The sequence below is a fragment of the Salmo trutta genome, chromosome 10, assembly GCF_901001165.1.
Source record: "Salmo trutta chromosome 10, fSalTru1.1, whole genome shotgun sequence".
Classification (NCBI taxonomy): Eukaryota; Metazoa; Chordata; class Actinopteri; order Salmoniformes; family Salmonidae; genus Salmo; species Salmo trutta.
In genome coordinates, this window is record NC_042966.1 from 29,179,686 (window position 1) to 29,194,217 (window position 14,532).

General features: G+C 42.0%; 1 protein-coding gene and 1 long non-coding RNA gene across 2 annotated transcripts in view; one reads left to right on the forward strand and one right to left on the reverse strand.

Moving 5' to 3' along the window:
- The first annotated feature begins 1,118 nt into the window (after window positions 1–1,118).
- On the forward strand, window positions 1,119–2,044 carry LOC115201541 (uncharacterized). Its single transcript, XR_003879758.1, has 3 exons — window positions 1,119–1,660; window positions 1,701–1,856; window positions 1,900–2,044. It is a non-coding gene; the product is annotated as an uncharacterized LOC115201541 (long non-coding RNA).
- Window positions 2,045–4,062: 2,018 nt separating this feature from the next.
- Window positions 4,063–14,532, reverse strand: part of itga9 (integrin, alpha 9) — a 136,914-nt gene continuing 126,444 nt past the window's right edge. The window contains exons 24-28 of the mRNA XM_029765253.1: window positions 14,342–14,467; window positions 13,632–13,751; window positions 13,001–13,096; window positions 9,402–9,521; window positions 4,063–6,214 (exon numbers count right to left, since the gene is read on the reverse strand). Of these exons, the coding sequence (XP_029621113.1) occupies window positions 6,116–6,214; window positions 9,402–9,521; window positions 13,001–13,096; window positions 13,632–13,751; window positions 14,342–14,467 (561 nt within the window). The 3' untranslated portion in view covers window positions 4,063–6,115. The remainder of the gene's footprint in view (window positions 6,215–9,401; window positions 9,522–13,000; window positions 13,097–13,631; window positions 13,752–14,341; window positions 14,468–14,532) is intronic.

The window sequence follows — 14,532 nt, forward strand, 5'->3', positions numbered from 1 at the left end:
CTTCTAATTTTTACTGTGCGAAAAGCACCATCGGTCTGCCACAAGAGGGTACCATACACCGCAAAAACGCAAACCGCAATAACAATGTCAAACTGGGAGAACATTTCTTGATAAAAAAAGAGAAAAATTCGTTTTAATCTAAAATGTATCAACAGATAAATATACAGCTTGAACATGAGTTTAAACATCAAACATGTAGAGCAAAACTTTTATACAAATGATAATTCAGTGACAGTAGTATATCTTAAACAAAATCCAAATACCTATGGTGTGATAAAGGGGAAACAATACACAAATAAAGAACGAAACCATCACAGTTAAAATACAAAAAAACATGTCAAGTTTCCATAGATAACTATATCAGGTGCAGAGGAGATGGTGAATGTGTACAGTACTTGCCATGCCAGTGAAATTAATGGGTGACATTAAAATATAGGGTGTATTTCTAACCAATCAATCAGAGATCAATGCAGCATGATTGATAAAGACTATGCCATCATAGTAAGCACAGTAAAGTGTCTCAGCCTTTTAGTCTTGTAAAGGAACACCACACAATTCAGCTTTCAAAAAGCTCTACATAACTTAGGGCTCTATTCAATCCGTATCGCGGAAGTTCATCGTTACAGATGATTCAAATTTAAAGGCAATGTTCCCACGTTAGTGGAGACCGGATTCACGGTAAACGCTGCAGATGACAGCTCAATAGGAAATTTCCTTTAAAATTCTAGCGCGCAATCTGTAACACTTCAGCGATACAAATTGAATAGAGCCCTTAGAGAGACGCTATGCGAGACACTTCTTACCTAATTTCATTATCACACAAAAGCCTCTGAACCTCCAAAGGCTGTTTTTATATACACTGAGTGTATATAAAAACATAACATAGACTGACCAGGTGACCAGGTGACCAGGTGAAAGCTATGAACCCTTATTGATGTCACTTGATCCACTTCAATCAATGTAGATGAAGGGGAGGAGTCCGGTTAAAGACGGACTTTTAAGCCTCGAGACAATTGAGACATGAATTGTGTATGTATGTCATTCTGAGGATGAATGGGCAAGACAAAATATTTAAGTGCCTTTGAACAGGCTATGGTAGTATGTGCCAGGCGCACCATGTTGGGTCAAGAACTGCAAAGCTGCTGGGATTTTCACGCTCAACAGTTTCCTGTGTGTATCAAGAATGGTCTACATGGGCAAGCATCCGTGTGGAACCCTTTCGACACCTTGTAGGCCATGCCCCTACGAATTGAGGCTGTTCTGAGGGCAGAAAGGGGTGCAACTCAATATTAGGAAGTTGTTCCTAATGTTTTGTACACTCAGTGTATTCGCCACATATTTTTATACCTAGCACCAGGGGCGCAACTTTCACTGGGGAAATTGCATTTTTGTCCCCCCAGTTTTATAATTGGAGCGTGATTCAAAACGAGGCAATGGTGTGCTTTAGGACCATGCGGACGCCTCCGAGCGGTCAGGTAGGCTGTTTGGAGTGTTTATCCGACTGGATAAAATAAAACAAATTCTGTCCCCCCCCACTTCTAAAACCAAAGTTGCGCCCCTGCCTAGCACATGCAACATTTGGGATTGCACATTCAGAAACTTTTCAACCCTTTTAGATTGACAGGTGTGCGCTTTTAAAACATCTCACATCCACACACAGGTACTAAATGCCCTGGGCCTCTACTAATGGGTGTAGGTAGGTACTAAATGCCCTGGGCCTCTACTAATGGGTGTAGGTAGGTACTAAATGCCCTGGGCCTCTACTAATGGGTGTAGGTAGGTACTAAATGCCCTAGGCCTCTACTAATGGGTGTAGGTAGGTATTAAATGCCCTGGGCCTCTATTAATGGGTGTAGGTAGGTACTAAAACCCCCCCGGGGCCTCTATTAATGGGTGTAGGTAGGTATTAAATGCCCTGGGCCTCTATTAATGGAATGGGTGTAGGTACAGTTGAAGTCGGAAGTTTACATACACCTTAGCCAAATACATTTAAACTCCGTTTTTCAATCCTAGTAAAAATTCCTGTTTTAGGTCAGTTAGGATCACCACTTTATTTTAAGAATGTGAAATGTCAGAATAATAGTAGAGAGAATGATTTATTTCAGCTTGTATTTCTTTCATCATATTCCCAGTGGGTCAGAAGTTTACATACACTCAATTAGTATTTGGTAGCATTTCCTTTCAATTGTTTAACTTGGGTCAAACGTTTTGGGTAGCCTTCCACAACCTTCCCACAACAAGTTGGGTGAATTTTGGCCCATTCCTCCGGACAGAGCTGGTGTAACTGAGTCAGGTTTGTTGGCCTCCTTGCTCGCACATGCTTTTTCAGTTCTGCCCACACATTTTCTATAGGATGGAGGTCAGGGCTTTGTAATGGCCACTCCAATACCTTGACTTTATTGTCCTTAAGCCATTTTGCCACAACTTTGGAAGTATGCTTGGGGTCATTGTCCATTTGGAAGACCCATTTGCGACTAAGCTTTAACTTCCTGACTGTTGTCTTGAGATGTTGCTTCAATATATCCATATAATTTTACATCCTCATGATGCCATCTATTTTGTGAAGTGCACCAGTCCCTCCTGCAGCAAAGCATCCCCACACCATGATGCTGCCACCCCCGTGCTTCATGGTTGGGATGGTGTTCTTCGGCTTGCAAGCATCCCCCTTTTTCCTCCAAACATAACGATGGTCATTATGGCCAAACAGTTCTATTTTTGTTTCATCAGATCAGAGGACATTTCTCCAAAAAGTACGATCTTTGTCCCCATGTGCAGTTGCAAACCATAGTCTGGTTTTTTTATGGAGGTTTTGAAACAGTGGCTTCATCCTTGCTGAGCTGCCTTTCAGGTTATGTCGATATAGGACTCGTTTTACTGTGGATATAGATACTTTTGTACCCGTTTCCTCCAGCATCTTCCCAAGGTCCTTTGCTGTTGTTCTGGGATTAATTTGCACTTTTTGCACTAAAGTATGTTCATCTCTAGAAGACAGAATGTGTCTCTTTCCTGAGCGGTATGACGGCTGCGTGGTCCCATGGTGTTTATACTTGCGTACTATTGTTTGTACAGATGAACATGGTACCTTCAGGCATTTGGAAATTGCTCCCAAGGATGAACCAGCCTTGTGGAGGTCTACAATTTTTTTCTGAGGTCTTGGCTGATTTCTTTTGATTTTCCCATGATGTCAAGCAAAGAGGCACTGAGTTTGAAGGTAGGCCTTGAAATACATCCACAGGTACACCTCAAATTGACTAAAATGATGTCAATTAGCCTATCAGAAGCTTCTAAAGCCATGACATCATTTTTGGGAATTTTCCAAGCTATTTAAAGGCACAGTCAACTTAGTGTAAGTAAACTTCTGACCCACTGGAATTGTGATACAGTGAATTATATGTGAAATAATCTGTCTGTAAACCATTGTTGGAAAAATTACTTGTCATGCACAAAGTAGATGTCCTAACCGACTTGCTAAAACTATAGTTTGTTAACAAGAAATCTGTGGAGTATTTGAAAAACAAGTTTTAATGACTCCAACCTAAGTGTATGTAAACTTCCCACTTCAACTGTAGGTAGGTATAGTTTACTCTGATCTCGGATATTCATCCTAGCCTCGATTTAAACTGAATTATTCAGCTTCACTATTGTAAAACTGTGGTAAACATGAACTGAAACACTAGTGAAACGGAACAATTCAGTTTGGATCTCGGCTGTGTTCTTCCGGCAATGTAGAGTAAAACATCCTGTAAGGTTTGGTATCGCTCTAGCCTGGTCCCAGACCTGTTTGTGCTGTATAGCCAATTTCTATTTAGTCATTGTCATGTTTGGCATTATAATCAACATAAGATCCTACATTGAGGATCATAAAAACATGTTTACTGAAATTGAAAAACTTTTCCAAACAGGCTATGCTTGTGATTGATCATGTGGATACCTGAGTGATCGCTCTTTGCCAAAACAGCTTTTGACACTTGATTCTCAAAGAATGTAGCCTATATTCCACTTCTTCTTTACAACATTTCTTGTAGCTTCAAAATATTAGTTTTACCCACATCCAGCCACACATTTTACATTTACATTTAACATTTTAACTTTAAACCAAAATGTTCTAATTTGCATCTAATGCATAGCCCTATGCCAATACTCTATCACTACCGTAACTACAATGTTGTTTATACAGTTCTTTCTGTGTAGTTACATAGGTATAATGGCAATTTAAAGGTATAATGTAAACCTGATAGGATACAGTTGAATATTATATATATTTTTTTAAATACCATGATTTGTGAAATTTTCCAGACTATCATCTAATTGATGGACCTTCTCCTCTGGCACACAACACTGGAAAGATTATTAACTTAGTGGCGACAAGTGGAATGCTTTTTTGAGCTAAAAATGATGAGTATATCTGTTTATGCCATCTATTCACTCCTCTATCCACTGTCTCTTCTGCCTTACTCACATTTTAAACTTTCAGTCTGAAAAGACCACACTTTGTGAAATGTGGCAAATTAAGGGCTCTATTCAATCTGTATCACGGAAGTTCCGCGTTACAGCGTGATTGAAATGTAAAGGCAATGTTTCCTCGTTTAGCGGAGACGGCATTCACCGCATTCACGGTAAACACGGCATTCACGGTAAACACGGCATTCACGGTAAACACGGCATCTTGGCTTTACATTTCTAGCGCGCAATCTGTAACTCTTCAGTCATACAGACTGAATAGAGCCCTAACTGTAAATAAAATGCTCTAGCTACAGTGGTGTTGGTGATGTCTGCATCTGGACCATGGGTTACTTGGTAGTTGATGAGGTGAGTTTCCTCTTTACTAAATAAAGCGCTTTGAGGGTCTGGAAAAGCATTACATATACAATCAATTAAAAACTTATTAGAACTCTTGCTTGGTTATCAGCATTTCTTCATGACAATGACAACTTTGATGTGTGCCAAAAATACAGCTCTGTTTATGGTGAATGGAAGGTCTACACATATAAATAGAATGTTGACTTGAATGGGAATGTCCACTCTAATAGTTATATTTCTATGGGCTTTCATAGGACTTACTTTGGCTGGTTGCCCATATAGCTATCTAAGGGAAAAGGATATGTGTGAGATATTCAAGAGATATTCGTGAGCAGGAAACAGTACAGAATTATATACTATACTCATACTATACTATAGATTTTCTTTGGCCTCAAAACGAAAGGATAAACTTTGGAAACATAGCATCAACTCTTCTTATCAACTCGGACATCAGTGCTTTAAAGAAAAACATATAGATATGCTTACATTAGACTTCAAAAACCCCAACCAACCCTTTCTCGAAGCCCCAATTTAATACAATATGGCTTTAATATGTATAAAAATAAATTTTTGCTTCTATTAAAACAGAGCCCTGAGGGTTTTCATGGTCTTGTCTGATAATATCTGTCATTTCCGTGTCATTTCCACTTCCTGTCACAGGACATCAATCTCCTTGGGTGAATTCAGGGACGTGAAACACTCTGAACGTTGCAGATAGAAATAGAATGAATAGAGCTGATGCAATTCCCTATTCGGATATATGACAATCATTTCTGTTCTGCACGATACATTTATATCTATGTTACAGCCTTCTGAAGAGGCCCCTTCTTTCTTTAACAGTTCCATTCTGTTATTTTCTGTTGGCAGGGAGTTACCTCCATAGATTTGACTGTCAGGAAGTTACCTCCATAAGCTCCATAGTGACTAATTCAATTCTATTGCGAGTGTTGTTTTCATTTGGCACCAAACGGAAGAAAACAAACAGGAAAAGACTCATTGGGCTTGTCAAATAAGAAACGCTAATTTCCATTTTCTGTTGCACTGAATTAGGGTCCTAATGAATACGACCCTAGCAAGCCACACCAACCATCACCTCAGATGTCTGTTCGTTCGTTTCCTCAATCCCCAGTCCCCCACCCACCAAAATGTCAATTCTCCCTCCGAAAAATCCGGAGAATATTTTTTTCTCTTCCACATATGGAAGATTGAAGGGCCCTTAGTCCTGATTGGCTGGCTGTGGTGAAAGCCCCCAGCTCATTGGATCCTCCATTGACCCAATCCCCAATTCCTGCGCTCTCATTGGCTTCTCTGTCTCTCAGTGGTTCTTTTCCACCCAATCCCAGCTCTCGTCACTGTCCTTCCTGTTTTTCTCGGCCTCGATGATTTCCCGGTAGCGCCGGCGGAAGAAACCCATCTGGGAAAGGGGGAAGGAGAGGAGGATGACAAGGAGAGGGGGAGAGAATAAAACCACTTGTTGTTAGCTCAGGGTCAGTGGTGAGGTGTAGTGGCCAGATGTTTAACCTGTTAAGATTTACACGTCTCTATTCCATTATCTCTGCTCATATGGGCATCAACAATCAACAGTTGCTAGAATCTCAGGTGCAAAGGTTAGGGAGTGAGATGGACCTATGGCCAGATGTTTGACTCATGTCAGTTGTTCTTAGGGTCAGCGGTTTCACATTGTTTGTATGTACAGTATTATATACTGTAGGACAGTGAAAGACTGACAGTAAAGGTAGGAGGAGAGGGTGTGCTAGCAGTGGGTTGGATTCAAACCCTCGCTTGCACTGGTGCATGCATCCCTGAGGCAGTGGCTTAGACCGCTAGACCACTCCAGGAGCCATCGTAGTCAGTTGTTCTAAGGGCCAATGGGAAGGAGCAGTTGCCAGTGAGGTGGACCTACGGCCAGATATTTGACCTGTTAAGATTTACCAGTCTCTATTACACTGGCCACCAGGATAGAACCACACTGAATGAAGACCAGGCTTCCCTTGTTGGAGATGCACTGTTGAGGCCCTTTGCTCCATTAGAAGCTCAAAGTGAGCTTCCGGGCACTGCTGTTGTGGTGTCTTCCTTGTGCTTCTCATTTTTTATATTGTTTTATGTAGTTTCTACTATTCTAAATGTTTTATTTGATGATGTGCTGATTGTGTGTGGTACTGTCATTATGGTATGGTATGTTGTCTTGTCTCTCTCGCATTGATTTCATTCATTTATCTCCGTTTGACCAGACCGTTTATTGATACAGACCTCTAGGCTGCGTCTCAAATGGCACCCTATTTCCGACAGATGTAGGATCTTAATTTGAGCCAGTTTGCTACAGCAGAAAAATAATCCTGTAGCAACATGAAACTGAATTATTATGTGGATTATAATTAATGGACATTTTTTTAGGGGTTGATACAATTTGTGGATATTACAAACTTTAGAAGCCTTTTTTGAACCTTGAATACACTACAAGTTTGCATTTCCTGCTGGCAGGAAAATTCTCAGCAACAAAAGAGTGATCATATTAAGATCTTACATATGTACATACAGTATTGCACTACTTCTGACCAGAGCCCTATGGGATTCCCTATGGACCCTGGTCAAAAGTGGGGCACTATATAGGGAGCCATTTGGGACACCTCTGCCTCTCAGGAATTTCTAGAAAAGGGGAAATAGTGGACATGGCGCTTGTAAGAGGGGTTTATTTTGGCAGGGTGCAAGGACCTGGGCTAAGGGAGGGGGGACGGCTGGTGTTTCTCACACACACACACACACACACCCCCCAGGACCAACATTCCAGGGTTTAGTCATGGTATTCCCAGTGGAAAAAAAATAAGGGAGTAGGAAAAGAGGAAAAGAATAGGAGTTTTGTGTGAAGAGAATTAAGAGGGGGGGGGCTTCTTGTCTGGACATCAGTGTGATTGCCATTTCCCCTTCTGAGATCTTTCTTTCTTTCATGTGTGTAGTATGGTGTGTGTGTCTGCTTGACTGTGTGTGTGCGCGTGTGTGGTATGTATGGTTGGTGTAAATTATAGTGAGTTCCGTGTTTTGTTCCTGGGATGGTTGTTAAAGACTGGCCAAGAGCACCTCCCCTGTGACTGACTGCATGCCACTCTAATCCAAGAGAAGCAGCACTTCACAACTGGACTCTGTGTGAACCAATCTCTGGACAACATAGCACTGACAAAGGCTTGATGGCTGAAATGTGTTCATTGTGACAGCTGATAATAATTCAAAGTCTTACTTTATTTGCAAGTGCTGACTGTCTTTTTCAGAAGAAATGTAGCACTGCCACAGACAAACCAAGAGGCTCTATACAAATTGCCTAATGTAGCTTGTTGTTTAACGAGCTTACGTATTAGCACGGGGAAAACATGTTCCTCTGACAATATGTCAAATGACATTAGCCAATGATGGCGACATTATACCAGGGCTCTCCAACCCTGTTCCTGGAGAGCTACAGTCATGTAGGTTTTTGCTCCAACCCTAATCTAGCGCCCCTGATTCTAATAATTAGCGGGTTGATAAACTGAATCAGGTTAGTTACAACTGGGGTTGGAGTGAAAACCTACAGGAGGGTAACTCTCCAGGAACTGGGTTGGAGTGAAAACCAACAGGAGGGTAGCTCTCCAGGAACTGGGTTGGAGTGAAAACCTACAGGAGGGTAGCTCTCCAGGAACTGGGTTGGAGTGAAAACCAACAGGAGGGTAGCTCTCCAGGAACTGGGTTGGAGTGAAAACCTACAGGAGGGTAGCTCTCCAGGAACTGGGTTGGAGTGAAAACCTACAGGAGGGTAGCTCTCCAGGAACAGGGTTAGAGTGAAAACCAACAGGAGGGTAGCTCTCCAGGAACAGAGTTGGAGTGAAAACCAACAGGAGGGTAGCTCTCCAGGAACAGGGTTGGAGTGAAAACCTACAGGAGGGTAGCTCTCCAGGAACAGGATTGGAGAGAAAACCTACAGGAGGGTAGCTCTCCAGGAACAGGGTTGGAGTGAAAACCAACAGGAGGGTAGCTCTCCAGGAACAGGGTTGGAGTGAAAACCTACAGGAGAGTAGTTCTCCAGGAACAGGGTTGGAGTGAAAACCTATAGGAGGGTAGCTCTCCAGGAACTGGGTTGGAGTGAAAACCAACAGGAGGGTAGCTCTCCAGGAACAGGGTTGGAGAGCCCTACATTATACATTACCATGACACAAACTACAGCAATTAAAGATAGTGCCATTAAGTGGTGAGGAAAGCTAATTATGTAGATTAGAGATAATTATGATAATTATCATAGGAAAAATGTGTCAAATTAGTAAATGACAGGGTACAGTCCTTAATGACCCTAGCCTTGATTACTTTGTGTTAGAATTTGGAGTTGTGGTCAACGTTTTGACCTGGATACAGGTCAACCAGAGTTGGAGGCTACAGTGTAGACTAGAGCACCATGAGGGTGTGTTTTTGCCAGTTAGAGGGGAGGTGTTCTAGGCTATAGTCTAAAACAATATGAGGGACAAAACACCTCCCAATAACAACGCAATAACCAAGTATAGTCCATACTATTCGCTGTAATGCAGAAGACAATGTGTGTTTGTGTGTGTACGTGTGTGTGTGCGTGCGTGCATGTGTGTTACCTTCCAGAGCAGCACAGCCAGCAGTAGGAAGATGAGTATTCCCACCAGTAGGCTGATGGCAATGATCCAACCAACAACATAGCCCCTTGGCTCCTGGCTGTGGAGCGCCTCGAACACCAGCTGCAACACAATAACAGTACAGTCAAACATAGCCTCAAACACAGACACACAGAGACATCCAGCCAAACAATTAGCCCCTCGGCTCATGGAACACCAGCTGAAACACAACAAGAAGACAAATAGACTCAGACGTACAGACAACAGGATTACAGTCAAACACAAATATATAAACTAACACTCATGTGGAAAATATGAATTGTTTCCGAAATATTATGTATACCTACAATTATCCTAACTTTCCCTAGTGATGGAAATGTGAAAGACGGGAAATTCGAGGCTACAGACAAGATTACATTGGAAACACAGAGAAATGCTGTACACAGACCAAGATCACGTTACAACACAGACAGACACACAGACAGACTCGAGTTTAAAATAAACCCAGAGACCTACTCACCTGTGTCTCGTTATCTAGAAATACCAAAGATCCAAAGCTCTCTATGAGAACTGTATCAGTCTATATCTGACAGACAAACCAGACCACAGAAGACATTCCCATTGGACTGTGGCCGAATCCCAAAGGGCACCCTGTTCCCTAACGAGTGCACACATTTTGACCAGGACCCAATGAGCGCTGGTCAAAAGTAGTGCACTATGTAGGGAATAGGGTGCTATTTGGGATGCAGGCACAGTGGGAATATCTTCTACGGTCTGGTGGAGTTTAAGAGAATCAAATGTTATTGGTCATATACACATATTTAGCAGATGTTATTGCAGGTGTAGTGAAATGCTTGTGTTCCTAGCTCCAACAGTGCAGTAGTATCTAACAATTCATAACAATACACACAAATCTAAAAGTAAAAGAATGGAATTAAGAAATATATAAATATTAGGACAAGCAATGTCGGAGTGTAATTGACTAAAATACAGTAGAATAGAATACAGTATATACAGTACATGTGAAATGAGTAAAACAGTATGTAAACATTAATAAAGTGACCAGTGTTCCATTATTAAAGTGGCCAGTGATTCCATGTCTATGTATATAGGGCAGCAGCATCTAAGGTGCAGGGTTGAATGACGACTGCATGATGATGCCATTTCCTGGTTGATAATAGCGTCTGCTGTGAAATGTCTTACTTTTTAAACAGGCTCACGGGAAGTTCCTTTTTGGAACAATAGTGACAGTATTACTTGGTCTCTGTCCCAAATGGCACCCTATTCCATTTAAAGTGCACTACTTTTGACCAGGACCCATAGGGCTCTGGTCAAAGCCCTAGTCAAAAGTAGTGTGCACTATACAGGGAATAGGATGCCATTTGGAATGCAACTTGGCTGTGTCAGAGACTGGAATGTCTGGAGGACTATTCCAAGGTGACTTTTAAAAGGAGTTGGATGAAGCAAGAATGTCTGAGAAAGATAGAGGATCCCATGGCATTATATGATTTCAAATCAATCATACAATTGCAGCATTCTCGTTCTAATCTAAGAATACAGTAGAATATTTTAAGTGTTTAGTTATGTCATTGTACATGTGAACTTATTTCAAAACATGAATCAAATCAATCCTACTATTGCATCATCCTCACACAGTAAGGCCATAGATAATATTCTGCTGCATATTATGTGATACAAATCAAAATTGGAGCTATGTATATAGCCATTTCAGTGTATATGACATGAGATTTTAAAACAACATTGAAACTACTGTATAGTCAGCTCATTTATGAATTTAAGAGAACTGGTTTGTTAAATTCAAAGGAGAACTTCATAAACATTCTCAGTCTGAACAAACAGACAGTCTGATCCCACTATAAATTATAGGTCTAAGTCATTTTTGCCTGCTTCCCAGGACATTAATTCACAATGACCCACTAAATTATCTGTGTTTACTCTGACAAAATCCTTAGTTGACTTAACTCTTCATAATTTAGCTAAGTGCCAACCTCCAAGGCCAGAGAGGGGGTAAGCCTAAATACTGTCTCTGGAGGGGAGACGTGGTCTCACACACACGCGTGCGCACACACACACATTACTATAGGTGGCGACCAGACAGTGTGTGTGTGTGTGTTTGTGTCTGTGCTTGATTGAGCTTGCCTGGCTTAATGGACCAACAGAAGATCTCCAAAACTGCAAAGCTCGCCCATCTGACACTCCAGGCAGGCTAGAGCAAACGCTCAAAATATGGAAGAAAGATCAGCGATAGTGTTTGAACCCAGGTCTGGGTTGAAGATGGGAAACCCCTCTACTATCCCTCCATCCTAGACATCAGGCTTCCACAATAACACACCATTCCAACTGGAATATATGGTGCATAGCGAAAAGGAAAATGACCATGAAATATGGAAGAATTTCACCTCTTTAAACTGTAACGTGTTCCGTTAAGAATACTGTCAGGTTACGTCCCAAATGGCACCCTATTCCTGATATCGTGCACTACTTTTGTGATCAAAAGTACTAGCACTATATATGGAATAGGGTGCCATTTTGGATGCGTACGCAGCGTTATCAAGAGTGTTTCATCGTGTGAGACTCCAGTCCTCATGGGATTTAAGGATGCAAATGTGGCATGAAAAACGCAACACCGGCCGAACAACCGAGACAGAGAAGACAGAGACCAAGAAGATGACTAGGATAAATCTTCTTGAACTGTCACTCCTCCTGAACGCTTTCCCACATTTGTAAAAAAATCTATTGTGGAATTCTACCTTCTGTCATTACGAATGCCAAATCACTTGCGTGTGTGCAATGGAAACGTATGTTACATTCTGATCTGTACTCTGACTGACTCCAGCTGAGTTTGTGCTGTGCTAACAACGTTGAAAAAATGTCTACGCCTACAGGTACTAAAACTTAAGGAACCATTTAAGGCGAGTCTTCTATTTCTGAGCTTTATAACTCACACGTTATTTTGTTCTCCCATCATTTACCAGGGCCTGTTTGCATGGCACGGAGAGATAAACTAAATCTTGTCAGCTGTTGATAAGTAGCAGGCTTGCTGGGAAAAGGGCCTCATCGCAGTAAAGATAAACCAAGACCGCTGCACCCCGAGGGAGAACAGGAACCTACGTCAGGAGATGGAGCTACGAACTGGGGCCTGGAGGTCATCAATGTAATCAGCTGAGAGGATCTGGGATGAGGGAATGCCGAGCGCTCGTCACTTCATTCCACTGGTCCACAGGCACATTCAATCACTCAACGCAGAGGCCTGCTGCCCTGTGTGAGTCTGTATGCATGTGTGTGTCTGCTACCCTGCTGTCCTTGAGGACTCACCGCCCCAAAATACAACCCCCATGACATCCAGGTTGAGCTGGTTTCCTCCCACCAGCTGCTCCCCAGGCTTAAATCAAGATTCAGCTTCTAGATTCACCCCTCACGGCTGGCTGAGGTACAGCACAGAATGGTATTAAACAGGCTGTCTCACTGACATCATGTTGTGTCTACTACATGCTGAAACTGATCCCCTCAAACATGCTGATTGGGTCACACATACTGTAAAGTGCTTTGCAGTAATACATCTGTGTGAGTGATGTTCTTACTGAAGTGTCTTCTGATAGGCCCTCTGGTACCTCCATGGCCCTCCCGTCCACTCTCACGTTACCCCTCGTCACGAACTGGATCAACGACGAGCTGTCCTGTAGGTGTGTGAGGAGAAGGGGGAGGTGGGCGGGGGTTTAATACAACTTCCTTCAGATCCATAATGGAATACCAATATACTTGTGTAATAACCATGTACAGTAACCATGTAACAACCATGTAACAACCATGTAACAATAATGTAACCACCATGTAACAATAATGTAATATGTAAACCATGTAACAACCATGTAACAATAATGTAATATGTAATAACCATGTAAAAATGTAATATGTAATAACCATGTAACAATGTAATAATATGTAATAACCATGTAACAATGTAATAATATGTAATAACCATGTAACAATGTAATACTATGTAATAACCATGTAACAATGTAATAATATGTAATAACCATGTAACAATGTAATACTATGTAATAACCATGTAACAATGTAATACTATGTAATAACCATGTAACATATAATAATATGTAATAACCATGTAACATATAATAATATGTAATAACCATGTAACATATAATAATATGTAATAACCATGTAACAACAATGTAATAATCATGTGCGTACCCGATTCAGTATCTCTGTGTTTAGTAGAAGTTTCACATCTATACTGATAGCATCCTCTTTGGTCTGGGAGCCCAGCGCACATGAGATGGTTAAACATGCTCTCCCTGGCCGGTCACAATCCTGTTGGACAGAGAGATGAGGCAGAGAGACAGAGAGAGGGGGAATGAGTGAGCGAGATGAGAGAGAGAGAGAGGAAGGATAGGGATTGAGAGAGAGAAGGGGGAGAGAGAGAGGGAAAGAAAGGAGAGAGAGATGAACAGTTGTTACACTACAACACACATCATACATCAGCAGGGGAAACACCTTCAGTGAACCCTAAAACTCCACTGACTGTGACTGTCCCAAGTGTGTGTGAAAGTGTGTGTGCATGCATCTGTCTGTGTGTGTGTTCAAAGGTGCGTGCGTGCATGAACCTCCCTCTCTCTGTATGTGTGTGTCTGTATGTTTGCATGAGTGCATCTGTGTGTGCAACTTTCTCTCTGTGCCTATGTGTGTGTGTGTTTCTCTCTCTGTGTCTATATATGTGTGTGTGTTTCTCTCTCTGTGTCTATGTGTGTGTGTGTGTGTGTGTGTGTGTGGTGTGTATATATTTCTCTCTGTATGCGTGTGTGTGTGTTTGTTTCTCTCTTTGTGCCTATGTGTGTGTGTGTGTTTCTCTCTCTGTGTCTATGTGTGTGTGTTTCTCTCTGTATGCGTGTGTGTTTATTTACCAGGACCCTGCGGCCAGACTTGGTGAAGAAGGCGAAGATGGTGTGGAAGATATTCTCTCTGTCCTGCGGGATGGTACAGGGCTGGGGGTTCCTGTGGGGGGTGCAGTTCCCTCGCCCCTCCGCCACCTGGGGAGATGGAGGGAGAGGGGGAGAGAGGAGGGGGAGGTTGAGGGAGGAGAGGGAGAATAGGA